This window comes from Typopeltis vanoorti, chromosome 8, assembly GCF_054136105.1.
Source record: "Typopeltis vanoorti isolate ZY-2024b chromosome 8, IOZ_Tvanoo_1.0, whole genome shotgun sequence".
In the NCBI taxonomy this organism is placed as follows: Eukaryota; Metazoa; Arthropoda; class Arachnida; order Uropygi; family Thelyphonidae; genus Typopeltis; species Typopeltis vanoorti.
The window spans coordinates 150,435,194-150,454,755 of record NC_143556.1 but is presented as its reverse complement, the minus strand read 5'-3'; the positions used below and the strand labels follow the sequence as shown (position 1 = coordinate 150,454,755).

The 19,562-nt window shown below is 38.2% G+C and overlaps 1 protein-coding gene across 2 annotated transcripts in view; it reads right to left on the bottom strand.

The window, feature by feature from the left end:
* The window catches only part of LOC150104424 (glutamate dehydrogenase, mitochondrial-like), a 214,610-nt gene that overhangs the window by 79,118 nt on the left and 115,930 nt on the right, over positions 1 to 19,562 (bottom strand). For both annotated transcript variants that reach the window (XR_016548701.1, XM_090397011.1), the window contains exon 6: positions 8,590 to 8,730. Coding sequence is in view for 1 of the 2 variants with exons in the window: in XM_090397011.1 (XP_090253137.1) it covers positions 8,590 to 8,730 (141 nt within the window). In the remaining variant the exon portion in view is untranslated. The remainder of the gene's footprint in view (positions 1 to 8,589; positions 8,731 to 19,562) is intronic.

Below are 19,562 nucleotides of genomic sequence, written 5' to 3'. Positions count from 1 at the left end.
TACAAACCAATGCTACACATTGACCAGCGGTCTATGCTACGTAGATGATCTGCTTCTTAAGTGGTCTTATGGACTACACATATTTTAGTGCATTTAAACAGTCACCAAGCAAAAATACACTTTACTACAAAAAAAAGAAATTAACAGCTGTCTTCTCTTCCTGGATACACTAGTTACATGACTATCTAATCGTTCATTATCCTTTTCTGTTTATAGGAAACCCCACACAAGCAGGAAAGTACTTATGTAAGTAGTCACACAATTCACATCCCAAAACACAGCATCCACAAATCACATATACACAGAACTGGGAATACTTGTTCTAATGAACAGCTCTTAATACTGAACTGAGGTATCATGACAATATTTCTTTATCCAATGGCTACAACCACTATAAAATAGATTAAACACTGCATATCATTCCCTGTTCTTCCTAAATCAAAAACACTATATCATAGCAACACTATTCCAAATCTACATCCCGGATAAGCAGGAGAAAATAAAAGTTCTCCAAATATAACTGCAATACCATTTTCAAACCAAACTTTCAGCTAGCAGCTTTCATCTGTTTCCCAAAAACCCAGCTTAATCCTCTCGTACATCCTGGAGTTCCTCTGTGCCTACAACCTTCCTACTTTGAACAGACTAGTAAATCTGTTAATATCCTTCTTTAAGAGCATAAAAATCATGTGATAAAATTGTTTGCAAGGATAGTAAAATCTCAAAGGCATTGTCTACTCAAGAAATTAAAGAGACAGGCCTGAAATGAAGAAGTCCTAGAAAGTAAGTCTGCATGCATGCATTCTATGAGAATACAGTGAAAAATGTAAGAGAACTATGCTATGAATAAAAATAGCAAAATCAAAGTCATATAATGACTAGTAAGAGTAAAGAAGATTAATATCATTAAAGCAGACAAATGATCTAGGAACTAGAGGATTTGCCTACCTTGGGTGCTTAAAGGTCAAAGCTGTATAACTGAGAGGAGACCTCCACACAGCCTTTAAAGGAATGTGCAGAACCGACCAGAGCTTCAGACCTAATCTCCAATCCTCACCTTCTCGTGATGCACCCTGTTGGGTATCTACCTGGATACTGAACGAACAAGGATGGGCTGGCAATTTGGGATTTATCCGACCAAATTGTATTCTTATTGGCTTAAACCAATATACAAAATGATGGTACAACATGACAAAATTTCATGCCGGCTGGGGTGTCACCCGGTTAAACAAGGTTCACATTGTTTTCGCCAGGGAACCAGGGCAAACAGCGAAAAGTCAGCTACTGGAACAAATCTGAAAGCACACCCCAACTCAATATCACCAGAGTTAAAGATCGGTACTGTCAACATAAGAGGCCTGAATGGCAAAGAAATGGAGCTAGCTGAGGAATTAGATAAGTACCAGATCGACATAATAGGGGTGATTGAAACAAAAAAGACAAAAACTGGTGAGATCTTTCTGAGTAATAAATACAAAATGTTATATTCAGGCAATGACAATCAAGGAAAAGAAGGAGTAGCCATAGCATTCAACACAAAATACGAGGCTAATCTTCTTGAATGGAAGGCAGTCTCAAGTAGAGTCATATGGGCAAATATCAGAATGGAGAATTGGACAATGAGACTTATTTGTACCTATGGTCCCACAGAAGGTTCTACTAAGGTAGAAGTGACCTTAAAAATCCCTTCTACTAAGGTAGAAGGATGCTTTAGAGAAAGCAACTGACACAATGAAAAAGGAAAAGTTGGTCCTTGTTGGGGATCTAAATAGCAGAGTAGGAAATGATTGTCAGACATACAAAAATATTTGGGGAAAATTTGGAGAAAAGAGCAAAGCTAATAATAATGGCAAATACCTGTTGGATTTCTGATCAGGACATGGACTGGTTATTACTAACACTATGTTTCAACAAAAAAATGTGCATAAATTCACATGGAGAGAAGAGGCAAGGAATATGAAGTCTCATTGACTATGTCATTGTTGATAGTGATGTTTACTCTCTGGTGACTAAGTGCCTTAGACGATAGAAATATAAGATCTGATTATTTAAATTAATGAAGAAATGAAGAAATTAATAAAGAAATGAATCTTATTAGCTCTTTATACTTAAATATAAGATCTGATAATGTTGGAGTCTTGACAAGTAACAGACTGATTTGGAGGAAAATTGTAGATAGGAAGTTAGTAATGATGTAAATTTTTCATGTAGTACTATTATATCCTGTACACCCCTTGAGGGTACATGTCAGGAATTTGATGATGATGATATTATTCAGGCCTCCATGGAGTCAAGAGACTCATCGTGGGAGGACCTTCCCAGGAAACACAAAGTTTATCATACCAATCCTTGAACTCATTTCTTGCTCTCACCACTCTATCAAGTAATGCATTCCACGGTTCAACCACCCTCCACACAAAGAAACCGCTCCTCAACCTCTTGTTCACAGCTTCCTCTCATAACTTCCAGGGATGCCGTCTTGTCATTGTTCCTTCCTGCTGTTCCACCAAGTGAAAGAACTCCCCAGTGTCAACCCTGTAACTGCCTCCCAACAGTTTAAAAGTCTCAATCATATCACCTCTCCTTCTATCCACTAAACTCTGCAGTCCACATTGCTTCAGCCAATCCTCATAACTAACATTATACAGTCCTGAAACCATTTTTGGTTTCAGGACTGTACAATGTACAGTCTGCCTCTGTACCCTTTCCATAGTTAATTTATCCCCTTCAAATCCTGGGGACCAAATATGAGAAAACATTCTAAGTGTGGTATGATCTGAGTCTTATACAAGGGAATGATAACTCTTTTATCTCTGCAGGTCAGCATCCTTCTCAGTATTGAAGAAATCCTCTCGGTTACCTTCACCATCTTTGCAATATGCTCCCTGAATTTCAGTTTTCTACCAATCACCCCCAGATTCTGTACTTCCTCCAATACAGCTCCTCCAATTGAGTATGCAGCCACCCATCAATGTATCCCAAACTTCAAGACTTGACAATTTGTTCCATTAAACCCTAACCCCCCCCCCATTCATTTGCCCATCTGTTCAGTTTATTCAAATCCTCTTGAAGGGCTACCACATCTGCACTATTACTAATAATCCTGCCCAGCTTCACATCATCTGCAAACAACTGAATATTCCCTTGCAACTCATTAACAATGTCATTGATATATGGGTGGTTAGAAAAGTTCTCGGCCTCGACCATAGATGACGACACTATCGGCAAGATTTTATTTTCTAAATTAGTAAATCTGTCATAAGCATGTGTGTGAAATTCCAAGTCATTCTATTAAGTAGTTTGTTTTATACAGCTGTCTGAAGCAAAAGTGTTGTCTGTATCCCTTGAAATGGATAAAATTGAGGATCGTGCTGTTATAAAATTCTTTGTAAAAGAAGGTTTAACAAAAAGAAATTTATTCGAAGTACATAAAAGTTTATGGGCACTCCTCTTCTCCTTCATTTTCAACAATTAAGAAATGGGCTGCTGAGTTTAAACGTGGCCATTCCAGCCTTGAAGATGATCCACGTGAAGAATGTTCAAAAAGTGTAACACCACCAGAAATCATTGATCAAGTACGTGATATGGTATTGGATGACAAGCAAGTCAAAGTGCATGAAATTGCTGAGACTATAGGCATTTCAAAAGAACATGTAGGATATATTTTGCATGAAGACAAATTTGTGAAATTTGCAATTGGTGAAAGGTCAGATATGTCAAAAACGCACTCATATGAAAATCTCTGAACAGTGCTTGGAGCATTTTAACAAGAATAAAACTGATTTTGTTCATCGATTTATGGCTACTGATGTGACTTGAATTCACCATTACACACCAGAATCCAAACAGCAGTCAAAACAGTGGACAGAAGCCGGTTATTCCGTGCTAGAGAAGACAAAGTCGGTTCCATCAGCAGGAAAGGTCATGGCATCAGTGCCTTTGGATGCTAAACGCACTTTGTTTATTAATTATCTTGAAAAGGGTAAAACAATCTGGAGAATATTATTCCATATTTTAACCAGACTAGATGAAAAAATTTGTGAGAAAAGAGCAGAAGAAACAAAATCACCTTTCATCAGGACAATTCACCTGCCCATAAAAGTGTTTTGGCAATGGGAAAATTAAGGGATCTGCACTATGAATTGTTGAAACATCCACCCTATTCCCCAGATTTGGCTCTCTCTGACTTCTATTTCTTCCCAAAACTAAAATTCTTCCTCGTTGGTCAGCGTTTTTCTTCAAATCAAGAAGTGATTGCAGCTGTAGAGGGGTATTTTGCAGATTTTACTGAGAACCACTACAGGGACGGGATAATGGCACTGGAGCATTCTGGAATATATTTATCGGTCTTAAGGGAGATTATGTTAAAAAATAAAAATAATTTTGAAATTATAAATTCGTTTTTTCATTGCTAGGATGAAAACATTTTAAACCACCATCATATAAAGGTTAAAAATACAGGTCCCAGTTCTCAGGACTGAGTCCTGTGGAAGTCCACTTGTAACCTTCTGCCTCCTTGATATTTCCCCACCATACACAACTCTCTGATACCTATCAGAATTGTGTATGGTGTTTTCTTTCCCTCTGCCCTCTATTCTCTGGAACAACAGCTATTATGAAGATTTCTCCAAAAAAATAGCAACTTCCAGCTTTTCAAGAACTCGACAATAAATTCCTTCACCTTTAACTCTTGCCCATGCATTAACTGGATGTGTGTTATGGGTTCTATAACCCATATTGTGTATATACAAAAATTAAAAGCCAATCCTGAATCCAGTTTAAAATTATATTATAAACTCTATAATAAATTCCTTCACCTTTAACTCTTGCCCATTGGTTAACTGGATGTGTGTTATGGGTTCTATAAACCATATTGTGTATATAAAAAAATTAAAAGCCAATCCTGAATCCAGTTGATTAACCTGACATCTAAACCCATGTGCTGCAACTTAATTATGAGTTTATCATATGGTACCCTATCAAATGACTTTGCAAAATCCAAAAGTATATGCTTTTCCCTCATCAAATGCACTTGCCACTTTATTATAAAAGGCAATCATATTACTAAAGCAAGAGCGCCCATTAACAAATCCACGTTGATTCTAACAGATAACATTACTTTCATCTGCCCAACACTGTATATGGTCCCTCACTAATTTCTCCAAAATCTTAACAACTACTGATGACACACAAACTGGCCTATAATTAGACACTTCCAGTCTGCAGCCACCCTTATGCAATGGCACTATCTTACTTTCCTTCCATTCCCTGGGTACCTTTCCCATAGCCAGACTTTCATTGAAAAACCAGGTCAACAGAGCTGTCAGCTCTTTTGCACATTCTCTCAAAACCCGTGGTGAAATACCATCCAGTCCCACAGCTTTACTGACATCCAGAGTACTCAGCATTTGGAACACACACACTCTCCTCTTGCACCTCTAAACCTCGAACCTGCCCTATCCCTCTAGTATTAAAACCTATTTCTCCAGGATGAAATACTCCAATAAAGTGTTCACTGAACAACAAAACTAAGATCCTCTGTAGCTCAGTCGGTACAGATAAAGCCCTCTGGTCAGAAAGACCTGGGTTTGATTCCCGTCAGTGATGTGAAGAACCTTTACCTGGTCTCTTTCGATAAAAGGTGAGTTAGCCGGTCTCATACAAAAGTATGGTTTTTTTCACCTGGAAACTCGGGTTTTTTGTCCCCCCAAAACAGGCAAACCAGCCCTGTGAACACACGCATCTACAGACATAGAAGACACGGGGAGACATAGGGCTAACCACCTTATCCATGGGTTACACTTGCGTTTGCAAAGTCCAAGAATACTTGGAAAGGTTGTGGGTGCTGAAGTGCCTGTTAGGAACACTGATAGGACAGGAGATATAAAACTGAAGATATTCATTCTGAATGTCCGTGACAGAACAGTGATAAAAAATAGCAATAGAAATGCAATCAGAAATATATATACATATATATTAATACTTAAAGTAAGAAAAGCAATCCAAAACCTGAAATGTGAAAAGGTAGAAGGAATAATTGGCACTCAATGAAAAATGACACACATTAAGGTATAAATGTCTTACTTGGATACACTAATTCAGAAAGTATGATCAGAATTTCAAATTCCATATTATTGGAGGAGTAGAGCTCTCAAAGTAGCAATTTATAAAAAGAGAAATAAAACTGAATGAAACAACAATGGAGGAAGTATCAAAATGCTTAGGTATTGTTTATTATTCATAACAGTGCTTCATGGTATAAACAACACCAAGAGAGGAAAAATATTAATTATTTTATTGAACTTACTAACAAGGCACCTTCTATGGGCTAGGTTAACTGCAAAGTTAAATTTGGAGAAGTCATACTATCTGATCTCAGAACAACTGCCTTCCAGATCTTTGACAAATTAATGGAACCCTACTTCTGAGGGGGGGTTGCTTCAGAGCAGATGTTGATTCTAAAAATAGTCTTTCAAACCTATAGTGACTTCTGTGTAAAACCAATGTCCTCTATTTAATTCTATATAAAGGGATATCCAGAGTATGGTCTGCTAGTCCCAACTTACCACAAAGATGATCACGGATGTATTTTTAATGTTCTTGAGGCGGATGTTGACTGATCTACCAGTCTGTCCAAAGTAGGCCAAACTGTAGGCGCAGGGAACTTTATACACTCAAGGATGTGCAAAAGGATGAAGTTGATCTTTAAGAGAGCAGATGAAGGTAGAACTCAACATCCTTTCTCAATGGATGGTTTCTGCCTTATGTCTCCTCTGTGAGTGCTTCCACAAGTGAAGTTCCACTGAACTGACATCCTTCATTTCTCTGGAATTCATCAGCAGCTGCCCAACTTCTTGTGATGGTTTAACTTCAAATGCACCATACCTGCTTGTCCTCTTTTTTCTTTTCCTCTGCCCTCTATTCTCTAGAAGAGTGGTCGACAACCTTTTTAATATGAAGGGCACAATACTGCGAGCGCCATGACGTTCGTGGGCACTGCATTGCTGACTCCTCCTGATTTAAATAATTAAACTTAAAATTACAATTGGCACGAATGGTTTTGAAATGTCTTTCTATATTACTTTTTTTAGAAATAGCCACACTATTATTGCATAATAAACAAATACATTTGCCATTATGATTGATAAAGCAAGGCGCTTGCATCTGATCTGACAGATACATGCTAATTGTTAACATGAATTTATTTTTAAAAAATAAATTTATTTTTATTTTTAAAAATAAACTTTTTTTATTTTTAATTTTTATGGTATTTTATATTCAGTCATATGTGACAAAAATATGTTGTAAAAGCGAGATAAATAAAATAATGTTAAAATTTGAAATCTAATTTTTCTTAAAAACAACTAATCATAGAATTTCTAAGCCTGAAAAGCGAGAAAAAATGCTTATGTCATGAGCCCTCCGTAATTTTCAAATTTTATATTGCGCTCTTAATATTAAGAAGGTTGCTGACCTCTGCAAGATGTGCTTTACATTTATGGAAAAGGAAAGAGGTCTGTAGCTTGCTCTACCTTTACTACAAGTTGCCCATAAGGCACTACTTATGCTTGCATCCGCCGAAACTTTTAGTTTCTATATATTCGGCACAAAACTCTTGTAGTTTCTATATTCAGCTATGAAATAATGCAGGATTCAATATTTATCATACATGTCCCTCTGCAAGATGCGCTTTACATTTATGGAAAATACTAAGGAATCAGGTCTGCAGCTTGCTCCACCTTTACTACAAGTTGCTCACAAGGCATTACTTATGCTTACATCCGCCAAAACTTTTAGTTTCTATATATTCAGTACGAAACTCTTGTAGTTTCTACATTTGGCTATGAAATAATGTTGGATTCAATATTCACTTAATTTGTACCATCATGTATTATATTTGCAGTGTTTTTTCTTTATGTTTTCTTGCATTTTAGCACATACTAGTAATGAATGTATCTCTCAGATATACTGCGATCTACACTGCAAAATTACTGCTGCGAACTCCAAAGCAGTTTATAATAATTTCTCTGAGGGTGCACTAAAAATTCATTGTGGGCGCCATGGCACCTGCGGGCACTGCGTTGCCGACCTCTGCTCTAGAACAACAGCTATTCTTATGAAGATTTCCCAAAAAAATAGCAATCGCCAACTTTTCAAGAACTCTATAATAAATTCCTTCCCCTTTAACTCTTGCCCATGCATTAACTGGATGTGTGTTATGGATTCTATAACCCATATTGTGTATATAAAAAAAATAAAAAGAAAACATTTGAAATGTGACTACCGACAGAAAGCTATACTGTACACCATTTGAGGACACAAAAAGTGATTTTGATAATTTTTGTTAACTGAGCTGCAACTGTTATATATAAAATCCAGGGGTAGGAAGTAGTTTTCCTGTCATCACAGATGATGTGATGGCAGAAAAATCACTACATAACACATTACAAACTCTGGTCCAGAAGTGGTTGGATGTTGACTCAGGGTGATATAACTGTGCTCATATTAGGGTGATATAACTGTGCTCATATTTATATATGACACCTGAAATCCAAACAAAGAAATTTTAAGAAGAAAAAATATCCATACCTTGCATTTTAATTTTGAAGCATTTAACTTAGTAAGAGCCTTCTCACAAGCAGCTGGGACTAATATATCACAAGGTTCATACATTAAATTCTCTCCTTTGTATTTCTCAGCAGAAGGAAATTCCTTAATTGAACCAGATGCCTAAAAACAAGTAGACATGTTTGTAATAAATTTCAGTTTTTTTTTTTTTTTTTTTTTTCTTTTTTTTTTTTTTTTTTGAGAAATGACAATTAAAAGAATAATGACAGTTACAATGACCTGAATCAAATGACTCCATTTTTAGCCTTACATTGGATTCATACATGATAAAATTACATCTATCAAACAAAGCTGCTCAAAAGTAAAAAGTTTTCATATTAAATATTTTAAAAAAATCTAAAGTTCGAATTTTTACTCAAGTTTTTTTTTTTTTATTATTCCATCCCGATAAACCTGTGATCTCTGTCAGGATTTCTCCACATCTATAAGTCACAGAACTTTCAGTTCTGTAATGTGTGGTCTTCAATATTTTACCAACTGATTTAATAAATGGCCTAGTTATATGGAGGGTCTTCAGAAGCATTCTATTAATGTGCATACACTTGTTTCATTTGTTTGTTCAGTGACAACAATGGATGACCATCTATTTATTCTGATATTTATCCCCAGGATGTAGAGGATATCACAATAGTACTAATCATTAAATCTAAATCATTATTAACTTCTTTAACATTAAATTTCTTCCACATTAATTTGCTATTTGTGAAGGCTTCAATATGATCCAATTTTCTACAATACTATTAACTGCATTAATTCACCCAGACTATGATCTGCTCTGGATTTTTTTCCTGCCATCTTGGCATCAAAACCTATTTTGATAACCTACCTCACTGGTTCTATTATGTGACATACTACCTTAGATTAGATCTGCTCATACATTTATGTGTTAATGATAGCAAGTTACTTTCCAATATCTTCATTTTTAATATGATTCAGCCTTTGATTTAATCTGTCTCAGGAAAGTTATATCTGTGATTTTCTGTCTTCAATGCACTTTTTATTTTTATAACTCAGCTTTCAATTCCATAACTGATTAGGAAAGGATTGACTTTAATCAATGCTAATGGAAGGAAGGTAACAGAAGCAGAAGATACAGTTGAGTTACTAAGTGATCACTTTGCATGGTTATATCATCCAGGTGGAACTTTTGCAGTTGCTGATCTAACAGAGACCGATGTGAGAATTAAAGTCAATGAATTGGAGGTACTCAGCATATTGAAAAATATTAACATGAACAGCAGTGGGCCTGGATGGCATGTTGGAGCAATGATAATGTGCAAGAGAAATGGCAATGCTTCAGAGACAAAGTTTAATCTTTGGCAAAGTACCAAGGAAGTGGAAAGATGGTAAAAAAGATGGAGTGCTGGTTAAAGTGATAGAAAAGTTGGTTAAAAGTAAAATCCAGAAAATGCGTGGATAGGAATATGATTCTCTATGTTGAGCAGCACAGCTTTGCAAAAGGAATGCCTGCCTTAGTAATTTACTCACATATTATAATAGTGACAGCAGAATAAGGTAAAGGAAATGGCTAATCCATGATACTATGGATTTCACAAAGAAATTTGTGAAAACTATTACAAAAGTTGGAGCAAATGGAAATAGATATGAAGCTGGTGGCATGAATAAGGGGATAGGAGATAGTTGACAGACACCAGAGAGGAGTATATGGTGGAGTGGAAGTTTGGAGAATGAGAATAACTAGTGGAGTGCCTCAGGGTTTAGTATTATGGCCATCCATCCATCAGTGGTCCTAATCGGCATTTAAGTGCCCACGACCTTCCAACTATTCTTGGACTTCACAACCAATTTGAGGATAAAGTGGTTAAGCTCTATGCCTACCAGAGTGTCCTATGTCTGTAAATGCGTGTGTTCACAGGACGAGTTTGCCTGTTCTGGGAGATAGAAAACCTGAGTTTCTGGGTGAAAAAATCCCCTACCTCTGTATGAGACTGGTGGCCAGAGAGAAACCAGATAAAGGTTCCTCACGTCATGGACAGGAATTGAACCCAGGTCTTTCCGACCAAAGGGCTTTGTCTATACCGACTGAGTTACGGAGGCTTCAGTCTACGCCCACTATTCTTTAATTTGTATATTAATGATATAGGGAATGACTTCAGGGAGAGAATATTCAGTTGTTTGCTGATGATGCAAAACTGGGGAGAGGAATAGTTGATAAAGTTAATGTAAATATCCTGCAGGATGATTTAAATAAATCGGCATTTGGCAAAGGATAATGGTTGTCAATTTAATGTTGAAAAAGTAAGGTTATACATTTTGGGTTCAAAAGATTACATATGAGGGCTGTTCGATAAGTCCATGCAAAGAGATGGCACCACCAGTATGTATCGAGGTTATTTTTAGTTGCTGGCAACTGTTGGAGGATCACACACTAAGTTTCAGTCAGATAGATCTATTACTCTATGTTTGCCGTTCATTTGAATCAATCAAGTACCATGAATTGTGAAAAATGGATGAGAAAGAATTTCGTGTAGTGATTAAACATTACTTTTTGAAAGGTAAAATGGCTCAGGAAACCAAAGCTAAGTTTGATAAACATTATGGTGAGTCTGCACCTTCAATTAGAATGGTTTGTAAGTGGTTTAGTAACTTTTAAAGTGGCCATATGAGCACAAGTGACGCTGAACATTCTGGACACCCTGCTGAGGTCACTACTCCAGAAATTATTGAAAAAATCCATGATATGGTGATGGATGATAGAAGAGTGAAGGTGCGTGAAATTGCTAAGACTGTGGGCATCTCAAATGATCGAGTACATAATATTTTACATGAACATTTACATATGAGAAAACTATCCACAAGATGGGTGCCAAGTTTGCTCACACTGGATAAAAAGCATCAACATGTGAAGTGTTGCAAGGACAGCTTGAAGCTGTTTCAACAGAATCCAGAGGAATTTTTGCATCATTTCATAACAGTGGACAAAACATGGAATCATCATTATCAGCCTGAGACCAAGGAACAGTCAAAACAATGGGTTGCAAGTGGGGAATATGCATCAAAGAAAGCGAAAACCATTCCTTCAGCAGGAAAGGTATTCTGGGATGCTTGTGGCATAATCTTCATAGACTTCTTGGAAAAGGACAAAACAATTACCAGAGTGTATTATGAGTCTTTGCTGGATCGTTTAAATAATGAAATACAGGAAAAACGACCACACTTGGCGAAAAAGAAGATTCTTTTTCACCATGACAATGCACACATTCACTCTTCTGCAATTGTGACTGCAAAATTGTTCGATTTATGCTACAAAGTCCTTTCGCATCCCCCCTACTCTCCAGATTTGGCACCCTAGGACTACTATCTGTTTCCAAACATGGAAAAATGGCTGACAGGAAAGAGATTTTCATCAAACGATGAGGAGATTAACGAAACAACTGCCTATTTTGAAGAGCTGGACAAATCATACTATATGGATGGGATCAAAAAACTCGAGGATCGTTGGACTAATTGTATAGACCTCAAAGGAGACAGTGTTGAAAAATAAAAAATGTTTGTCCCAAAAAAATTGTTTTCTTCATTTTTGCGCAGACTTATCGAACAACCTTCATACTGTGAATCACATTGATGGTAGTAGATTGCAGAACTGATGAGGCTAGGGATTTTGGGAAATGGCACACAGAGATCTGAAGTTCAGAGGATACAGTGTTGTCCTTAGTAGCAGATGCTGAACACATGTTGCTCAGCTAAGTCATCATTTTTAGTAGATATTAGCAAAATTGTTATATACATCTTGTGGTATTTGGTTTATTTTTGGCTGTGTTGTTGTTTAATCAACTATTATTAAGTGATATTACCATAACTGTTTTTCATTATGGCACCAATTCATACGAGAAAATACGACAAAAATGGCGACCTGACATCGAAATTGACTGATATAAATGTGCAGGATTTAGTGCAATGTAGTGTGTGTGTCTTTAATGTATTCATTGCAGAGAATGAATAGTTTTGTAGTATGAGAGTGAGAATAGAGAGAATATTCGTCAGAAATATTTTGTAAATGAGTATAAGATATGTGAGTTGCAAAAGAATGAAGTCAGTGATAATAAGGATATAAGATAGAATTGTCAGTGTTGTGGAGAATGTAGCAAAAGCAGTGAATGATAGTGCACAAAATACAAATGAGAGTTTGAAGGAGGTCATTCTAAGTAATAATGTGGATGATGAAATGCTAGCATGGAAAGAAATTGCATGCTAACACGGATTCCTTCACAGGCCAAAAACGTGAGCTTGGGCGATTGTAGAAACTATTGACATGTGGTACAAAAGGAATGGAAAACAAAACAAAGAGTGAATGAGAAAAGCATAAAAGTGTGAGAAACTGGGAGAAAAGAGATAGTATTGTATGGGGATTCGATGATAACAGTTATCTTAAATGAGAAAACGATGAAAGCATGTTTTCCACGTGCCAAGATAACGGATGTTAGTGACACTAAGTATGCAGAAGAAAGAAGTGAACAAGTTAATTGTTTTGGCTAGCATAAATGACCTGAAAGGCGAGAAATGTGCAATGAGAGAAGATATGAAAGAGTTGTTAGTGAAGCAAAAATGATGAGTAAGAAAGTAAAGATTGTGAGTCAGATGCCTCGGTATCATAGGACAAAACTGAAGAGAAGGGCCATGATTGCCAATGAGTCAATGAGAGGATTGCACAGGAGGAATGGAGTGCTGTTTATTGATGTATGGAATGAATTTGATGGACGAAAGGACTTTTATATGCTGGTCAGACTATATTTAAATTATTTTGAAGTTAGATGTTTAGAGAAACTGTTGTTTGGTGAGAGAGTGGTAGTGCAAAACCAGGGAAACTAGAGGTATTAGTGAGGATGAAATGAAGCATGTATCTGCCACCCCTATGATAAATAAGCTTCATGTGTACGGTAACGATTATGCAATGCTTTCACAGGTTTCTGATTTGAATGGGTTAGTAATGACATTACTCAAGGGTGAGTTTTGGTACAAAAGGATGTTGAAATGCATGTACACAAATGCAAGAACTATCAGGAATAAGGGTGAGGAATTTCTGGCATTGGGCAGTTCGACTTGGCCAAACATTATAGGCATCAGTGAGAATGACACAGTTACATCGGTAGAATAAAGGGTATTGTATTTTCAGAGAGGATAGAAGGAACAGCACAGGAGGTGAAGTATTGCTGATGATATCTAAAGATTATAACCAAAAAAAAATTAGAATTTATAGAGGATTTTAGGTCTGAGGGAGATAGTTCATTTGAGGTTGTTTCGTGTAAGATAGAGGTAAATAGAACAAATATATTGCTAGGTGATGCTATAGACCAGGGAGCTCCACAGGAAGATGTAGATGCCATGCATCGGCAGATTAGCACAACAAGTGTAGGCCAAACAATTATTATGGGAGACTAACTATGGTGGCATTGATTGAAGGGAGGAAAGGTTGGCAAGATGGAAGTAGGATTTACACAGCTGCTAAGGGATAATTGCATGAATCAATGTGTTATAGATGGGACAAGGGGTTTGAGAGTGTTGGATCTGATAACAGCATCAAAAGATGTATCCATTAAGCAAGGTAGACACTCTCCACATCAAAATGTGGAGAGTGACCCTGTGGTCTTGTTCTAGGAAGTTGCCAAATGTGGAGTTCTCTGTCAAGAAGGGGGTTTAGGTTCCACTATAAGGCAATGTTTCAAGAGTCATCTTGAAACAGTGCCATTTCTTGAGAAGCTACAAGGAAAGAATATCAGTATGGCAAATGGTCAGAGATTGCTTGAGAATAGCAGTATCAGAATGCATACCCAAGGTCATGAAGATAAACGAACATGAGTAGGGATATAAAGCAAGAGCTGTAAAAAAAATAAAACTTTGTAGAGAAATATAAAGAAAATGTGATCAGCATAAAGGGTAATTAGTATAGTAAGAAAGGCCAAATTAGACTATGAGAGAGAATTAGCAAAACAGGCCAAAGTACACCCAAAAGAATTTTTTTCATTTTCATTATGTAGCAAGTAAGAGGAAAAATGACTACAGTAGAATGAATGTACACAATGCTCATGGTCTCACGGCAGGAAGATGACTGAACCAAAAGAAATAGTTGAGTTTCTAAGTGATCATTTTGCAAAAGGCATATCATCAAGGTGGTGATTTTACAGTTGCTGATGTTACAGAGATGTATCAACATTAAGATAGATAAACAGGAAGTTCAGCATACTGAAAAATATCAATGTGAATTCAGCAGTGGGTCTGAATGGTATGTCAACCAGGGTACTACATGAACGTGTAAGAGATTTGGTATTGCCTCTGACAAAGGTGTTCAATATAAGTTGCAGCTCAGGGTTCCAAGAGAGTGGAAAGAGGGTAAGATTTCAGCTGCATAAAGATGGTTCCAAAACAGATGTAGCAAACTACAGACCAATTAATATATCAAGAATTAAAATATTGGAAAATTGGTGAAAGGTAAATTACAACATTGGGTGGATAGGGATGTGATATTTTATAGTGGGCAGCATGGCTTTGTAAGGGATAGGTCCTGTCTTAGCAACTTATTTACATTTTATAATAAAGTGATAGCAGAATTGGATGAAAGTATAGTCTGCCTGCAGTTGAGAGAACCTAGCTGGCAGAGCACCAAGAAGAGTCAATTCATGTTGAAATGAAGAAAGGAATAAGGTGATGTTCAAATTCATCACCAACACGCAAAATCGTGTGCTTTATTCGTATGGGGGGGGGGGGTGGGGGGGGGGGGGGGTGGGGGGGGGGGGGGGTGGGGGGGGGGGGGGGTGGGGGGGGGGGGGGGTGGGGGGGGGGGGGGGTGGGGGGGGGGGGGGGTGGGGGGGGGGGGGGGTGGGGGGGGGGGGGGGTGGGGGGGGGGGGGGGTGGGGGGGGGGGGGGGTGGGGGGGGGGGGGGGTGGGGGGGGGGGGGGGTGGGGGGGGGGGGGGGTGGGGGGGGGGGGGGGTGGGGGGGGGGGGGGGTGGGGGGGGGGGGGGGTGGGGGGGGGGGGGGGTGGGGGGGGGGGGGGGTGGGGGGGGGGGGGGGTGGGGGGGGGGGGGGGTGGGGGGGGGGGGGGGTGGGGGGGGGGGGGGGTGGGGGGGGGGGGGGGTGGGGGGGGGGGGGGGTGGGGGGGGGGGGGGGTGGGGGGGGGGGGGGGTGGGGGGGGGGGGGGGTGGGGGGGGGGGGGGGTGGGGGGGGGGGGGGGTGGGGGGGGGGGGGGGTGGGGGGGCCTCCACAGGGGATGAAAACCCTACTACCTCCATATCAGATCAGCTAACTCATCTTCGATTGGAAAAAAAAGATTCCTGTTGTCATGATATGAGTCAAATTCAAGTCTTTTCCAATCGAAGGCTGAAATATACTTTCATTTTATCCACTGCACTATGGAGGCTCTTCATACTTATCAAAAATCTGGGACGATTAAGACTGGTATGTCGATCTCTCTCTCTCTGCACTACTGAAATGCTGCTTTCCCGGAAAAAAAATTACTTCACGTTCACTTTCCTTGTTAATGGCTTTATCGAATCTTATGTCAACAAAATCATTGATAGTTATAGAACCTCTTTGTCATCTGCCTCTCATTGTGGTGGTGATACAGAGTTAGTCTATCCTGTTACCATTTCTTTTGTTAAAGGTGTCACTGAAAGTATACTACTTAGATCCATTGGCCTACAAGTTTTGCCCTATGAACAAGATATCCACTTTTCTAGGCTCTGTATAATCAGTTGTATTCAAGATCAAAGTTGAGTTGCATTTATCAGCTTTAAGTACTATAGTATCTTTATTCTTCTTTAAATCTGAAAGTGCTCTTTTTTTTTCTAAGGAGCTGATATTCTTTTTAGGAGGACAAGAAGACTGTGATCTTGAATACAACTAATTATACATCCAAAATTTCAATTTTACTTTCTGACACCTCTACTTACTCTCCATTAGATTATGACCCTACTTGGACAAACCACGAAGAAACCAATAACCTTTTATGCAACATGACTACGTGGCCTATGGATTTCAAGAAAAAATTGAATTCCATGCATCCCTTAACTCCATGTTTATATGGAATGCCCAAAGCACACAAAACTAATATTCCTCTTTGACCGATCGTAGATAGTATTAGCTCGACTACTTATTTGTTATCAAAATATCTTGCTAACATTCTAAAGGAGGACATTAGACACACAGACATCTACATCAAAAATAAACAACACTTTGTAGAAAAACTAGAAGAAATTTCTATCTTACCAATGGACATTCTAGCTAGTCTGGATATTGTATTGTTATTCACAAATGTTCCTGTGGATGAAGTTATGGTACTTATATATAATCTGTTCCCTCAGGACAATTCTGGACTACACTGTCTCAACTCAAATTTTTTCCGATGGAATGGGAAAATCTACAAACAACTTTTGGGCCTTGCAACTATTGGGAAGCCCTCTATTTCCTCCATGTGCAGACTTATTCATGAAAAAGTTCAAAAATGATGTTTTGTTATCTACAAATCCTAGACCGTCACTTTGGTAGTGATATGTTGACGACATATTCATAATATGTAAACACAGTGTGGCTGAGTTACATGATTTTTTGGCATCTATTAACTCCTTCCACCATAAAATCAAATTCACTTTTAGAACTTGAAATCTCTATTATAAGAGATCAAAGAACACTAACAGCAGAATTACATTCTATTCTCCAACTATTGATCAGCAATAGTTAACCTAAAAAAATAGCACAAAGAATACTATTCTCTAATCCCTCACCACAACAGATCCATGACATTCATTGGAAAACATCGCAAACGTATATGAGGCTCTCCTTGCAGATCATAGGAAAACCACCCATGATGTTCTTGAGATCATAGGACTGTCGTACGGGACCATTCGACACATTTTGTGGACCTCTGGAACATGAGATGCAGTGCTGCAAAATTTGTGCTGGGACTACTGGGCGACAACAAGCAGAAAGAACATCAATTCACAACAGCAGATGAAAACAACAGCAAATTCACAGCAGCTGAAAAAAAGCAATGTCATGTCAATGTTGATCTTTTTTGTTATCCAAGTCATTGTCCACAAGGCATTCCCTCCCCTACACACATGCATGTGCATGCACACGTCAAACTGTCAACAGCAAGTATTGTGAGGTTTTGAAGTGGCTAATTGAAAGCATTGGAATGGAACATGAGATGCAGTGCTGCAAAATTTGTGCTTAGACTACTGGGCGACAACAAGCAAAAGGTACATCAAATTGCTGTCTGCAGGGAGCTCAAAGATCAAATCAGACATGACCTCAACTTCATCTCTAAGGTCATAACCAATAATGAATCGTGGGTATACATTTATGACCCTGAAATGCAGTAGTAATTGCAGTGGAGATCATCAAATTCACAGCAGTTGAAAAGAGTGTATCAAGTTTATAGCAACATCAAGTCAACGTTGATCTTTTTTGTCTTCCAAGACATTGTCCAAAAGGAATTTCCACATGAAAACGCACACAAGTCAAACTGTCAGCAGCAAGTTTTACCGTGAGGTTTTTGAAATAGCTAAGGGGAGCATTTGTCCCAAACACCTAGACAAGCGGAAGAACAATGACTGGATTGACAATGCATTTGTCCAACACTTCACTCATTTTTCAACAGTTCATTCCCCATTGTCCCCTATTCATCCAAACTCTCCCCCAGAAACTTTTTCTTGTTCAACAAGATAGAATTCCAGCTGAAAGAGTGTCAGTTTGATATGAATGAAGAGATCTAGGAGGAGCTCAACATAGTCACACTTGAAAACTTTCAGGGATGCATGGAATCACAGAAAAATCACTGGGATCACTGTATACATGCCGAAGGAGAATATTTCAAAGGAGAGGATGGAAACTAGGAATCAGGGTAATTTTTTTTTTGGTTAAATTCCCCAAACTTTTGGGTAACACGTCGTACAGTACTAAAAGTTTATTTATCTCAAAATTATGTAGTCTTTAGGGTAAGAATTTTAACATAACCACAGGAATCTCATATGTACAATGTTACATTGAATGGGTCATTATCATTCTTTCACTTTCCTTTAAGCCTGTAAGAAAATAAGTAGCTACCTGTTCAACATCCATACATACATGTTTGAGGCCTCCAAACATCGTCTTGTGCTCCATTCCACCTATTTCTGTTTTATGACACAACCTGCTGTTTTCACCAAATTACCCTCTCTCTCGCGCGCACACACACACACACATACAGAGAGAGCGAGCACTGATGTGGAATGAGTTTTGTAATGTCTTGCATGCAGAGTTGATATATATGAAGTGAATTGGCCGAGTGGTTAGCATATCCACTCTCCAACCAAAAAGCTGCAAATTAGAACTATGCATGTAAATGAGTTCCATGTTCAGACTCCAGAGTACGTAAAATCTAAATACAAAAAAATATAAATAAACCAAAATAAATAAATAAAAACTAATAAAAATAAAAATCATTAACTCATCCTCAGTATTAGATTTGAACCACATGAATCTAAACTTCAGTGTTCCTTTAAGCCAGTAATAACATAAGCAGCTCCTGATCAACACCCATGCATTAATCTGCTTCAAGCCTCCAATTAACTTCTTGTACTCCTTCATTCCATCTGTTTCTGTTCTATGAAACAACCTTCCTCTCAGAATTTCCCAAAAAAACTGCAATCTCTAACTAAAAAAAAAAAAATCGCTCTCTTACAAACACACAGAGCATTGATCTGCTATAGTAAATTACCGACCGATTAGCATATCAGGAATCATTGTCAAGGTCTTAGAGAAATTAGTCAAGAAAAGAATACAGGATTGGATAGATGAAAATGGGATATTGTATGGGGGACAACATGGTTTTGTGAAGGGTAGATCATGCCTCAGTAACTTGCTCACGTTTTATAACACAGTGACGGCTGAACTGGATAGGGGTAATGGGTTTACAGTGATACTACTGGACCTTGCCAAG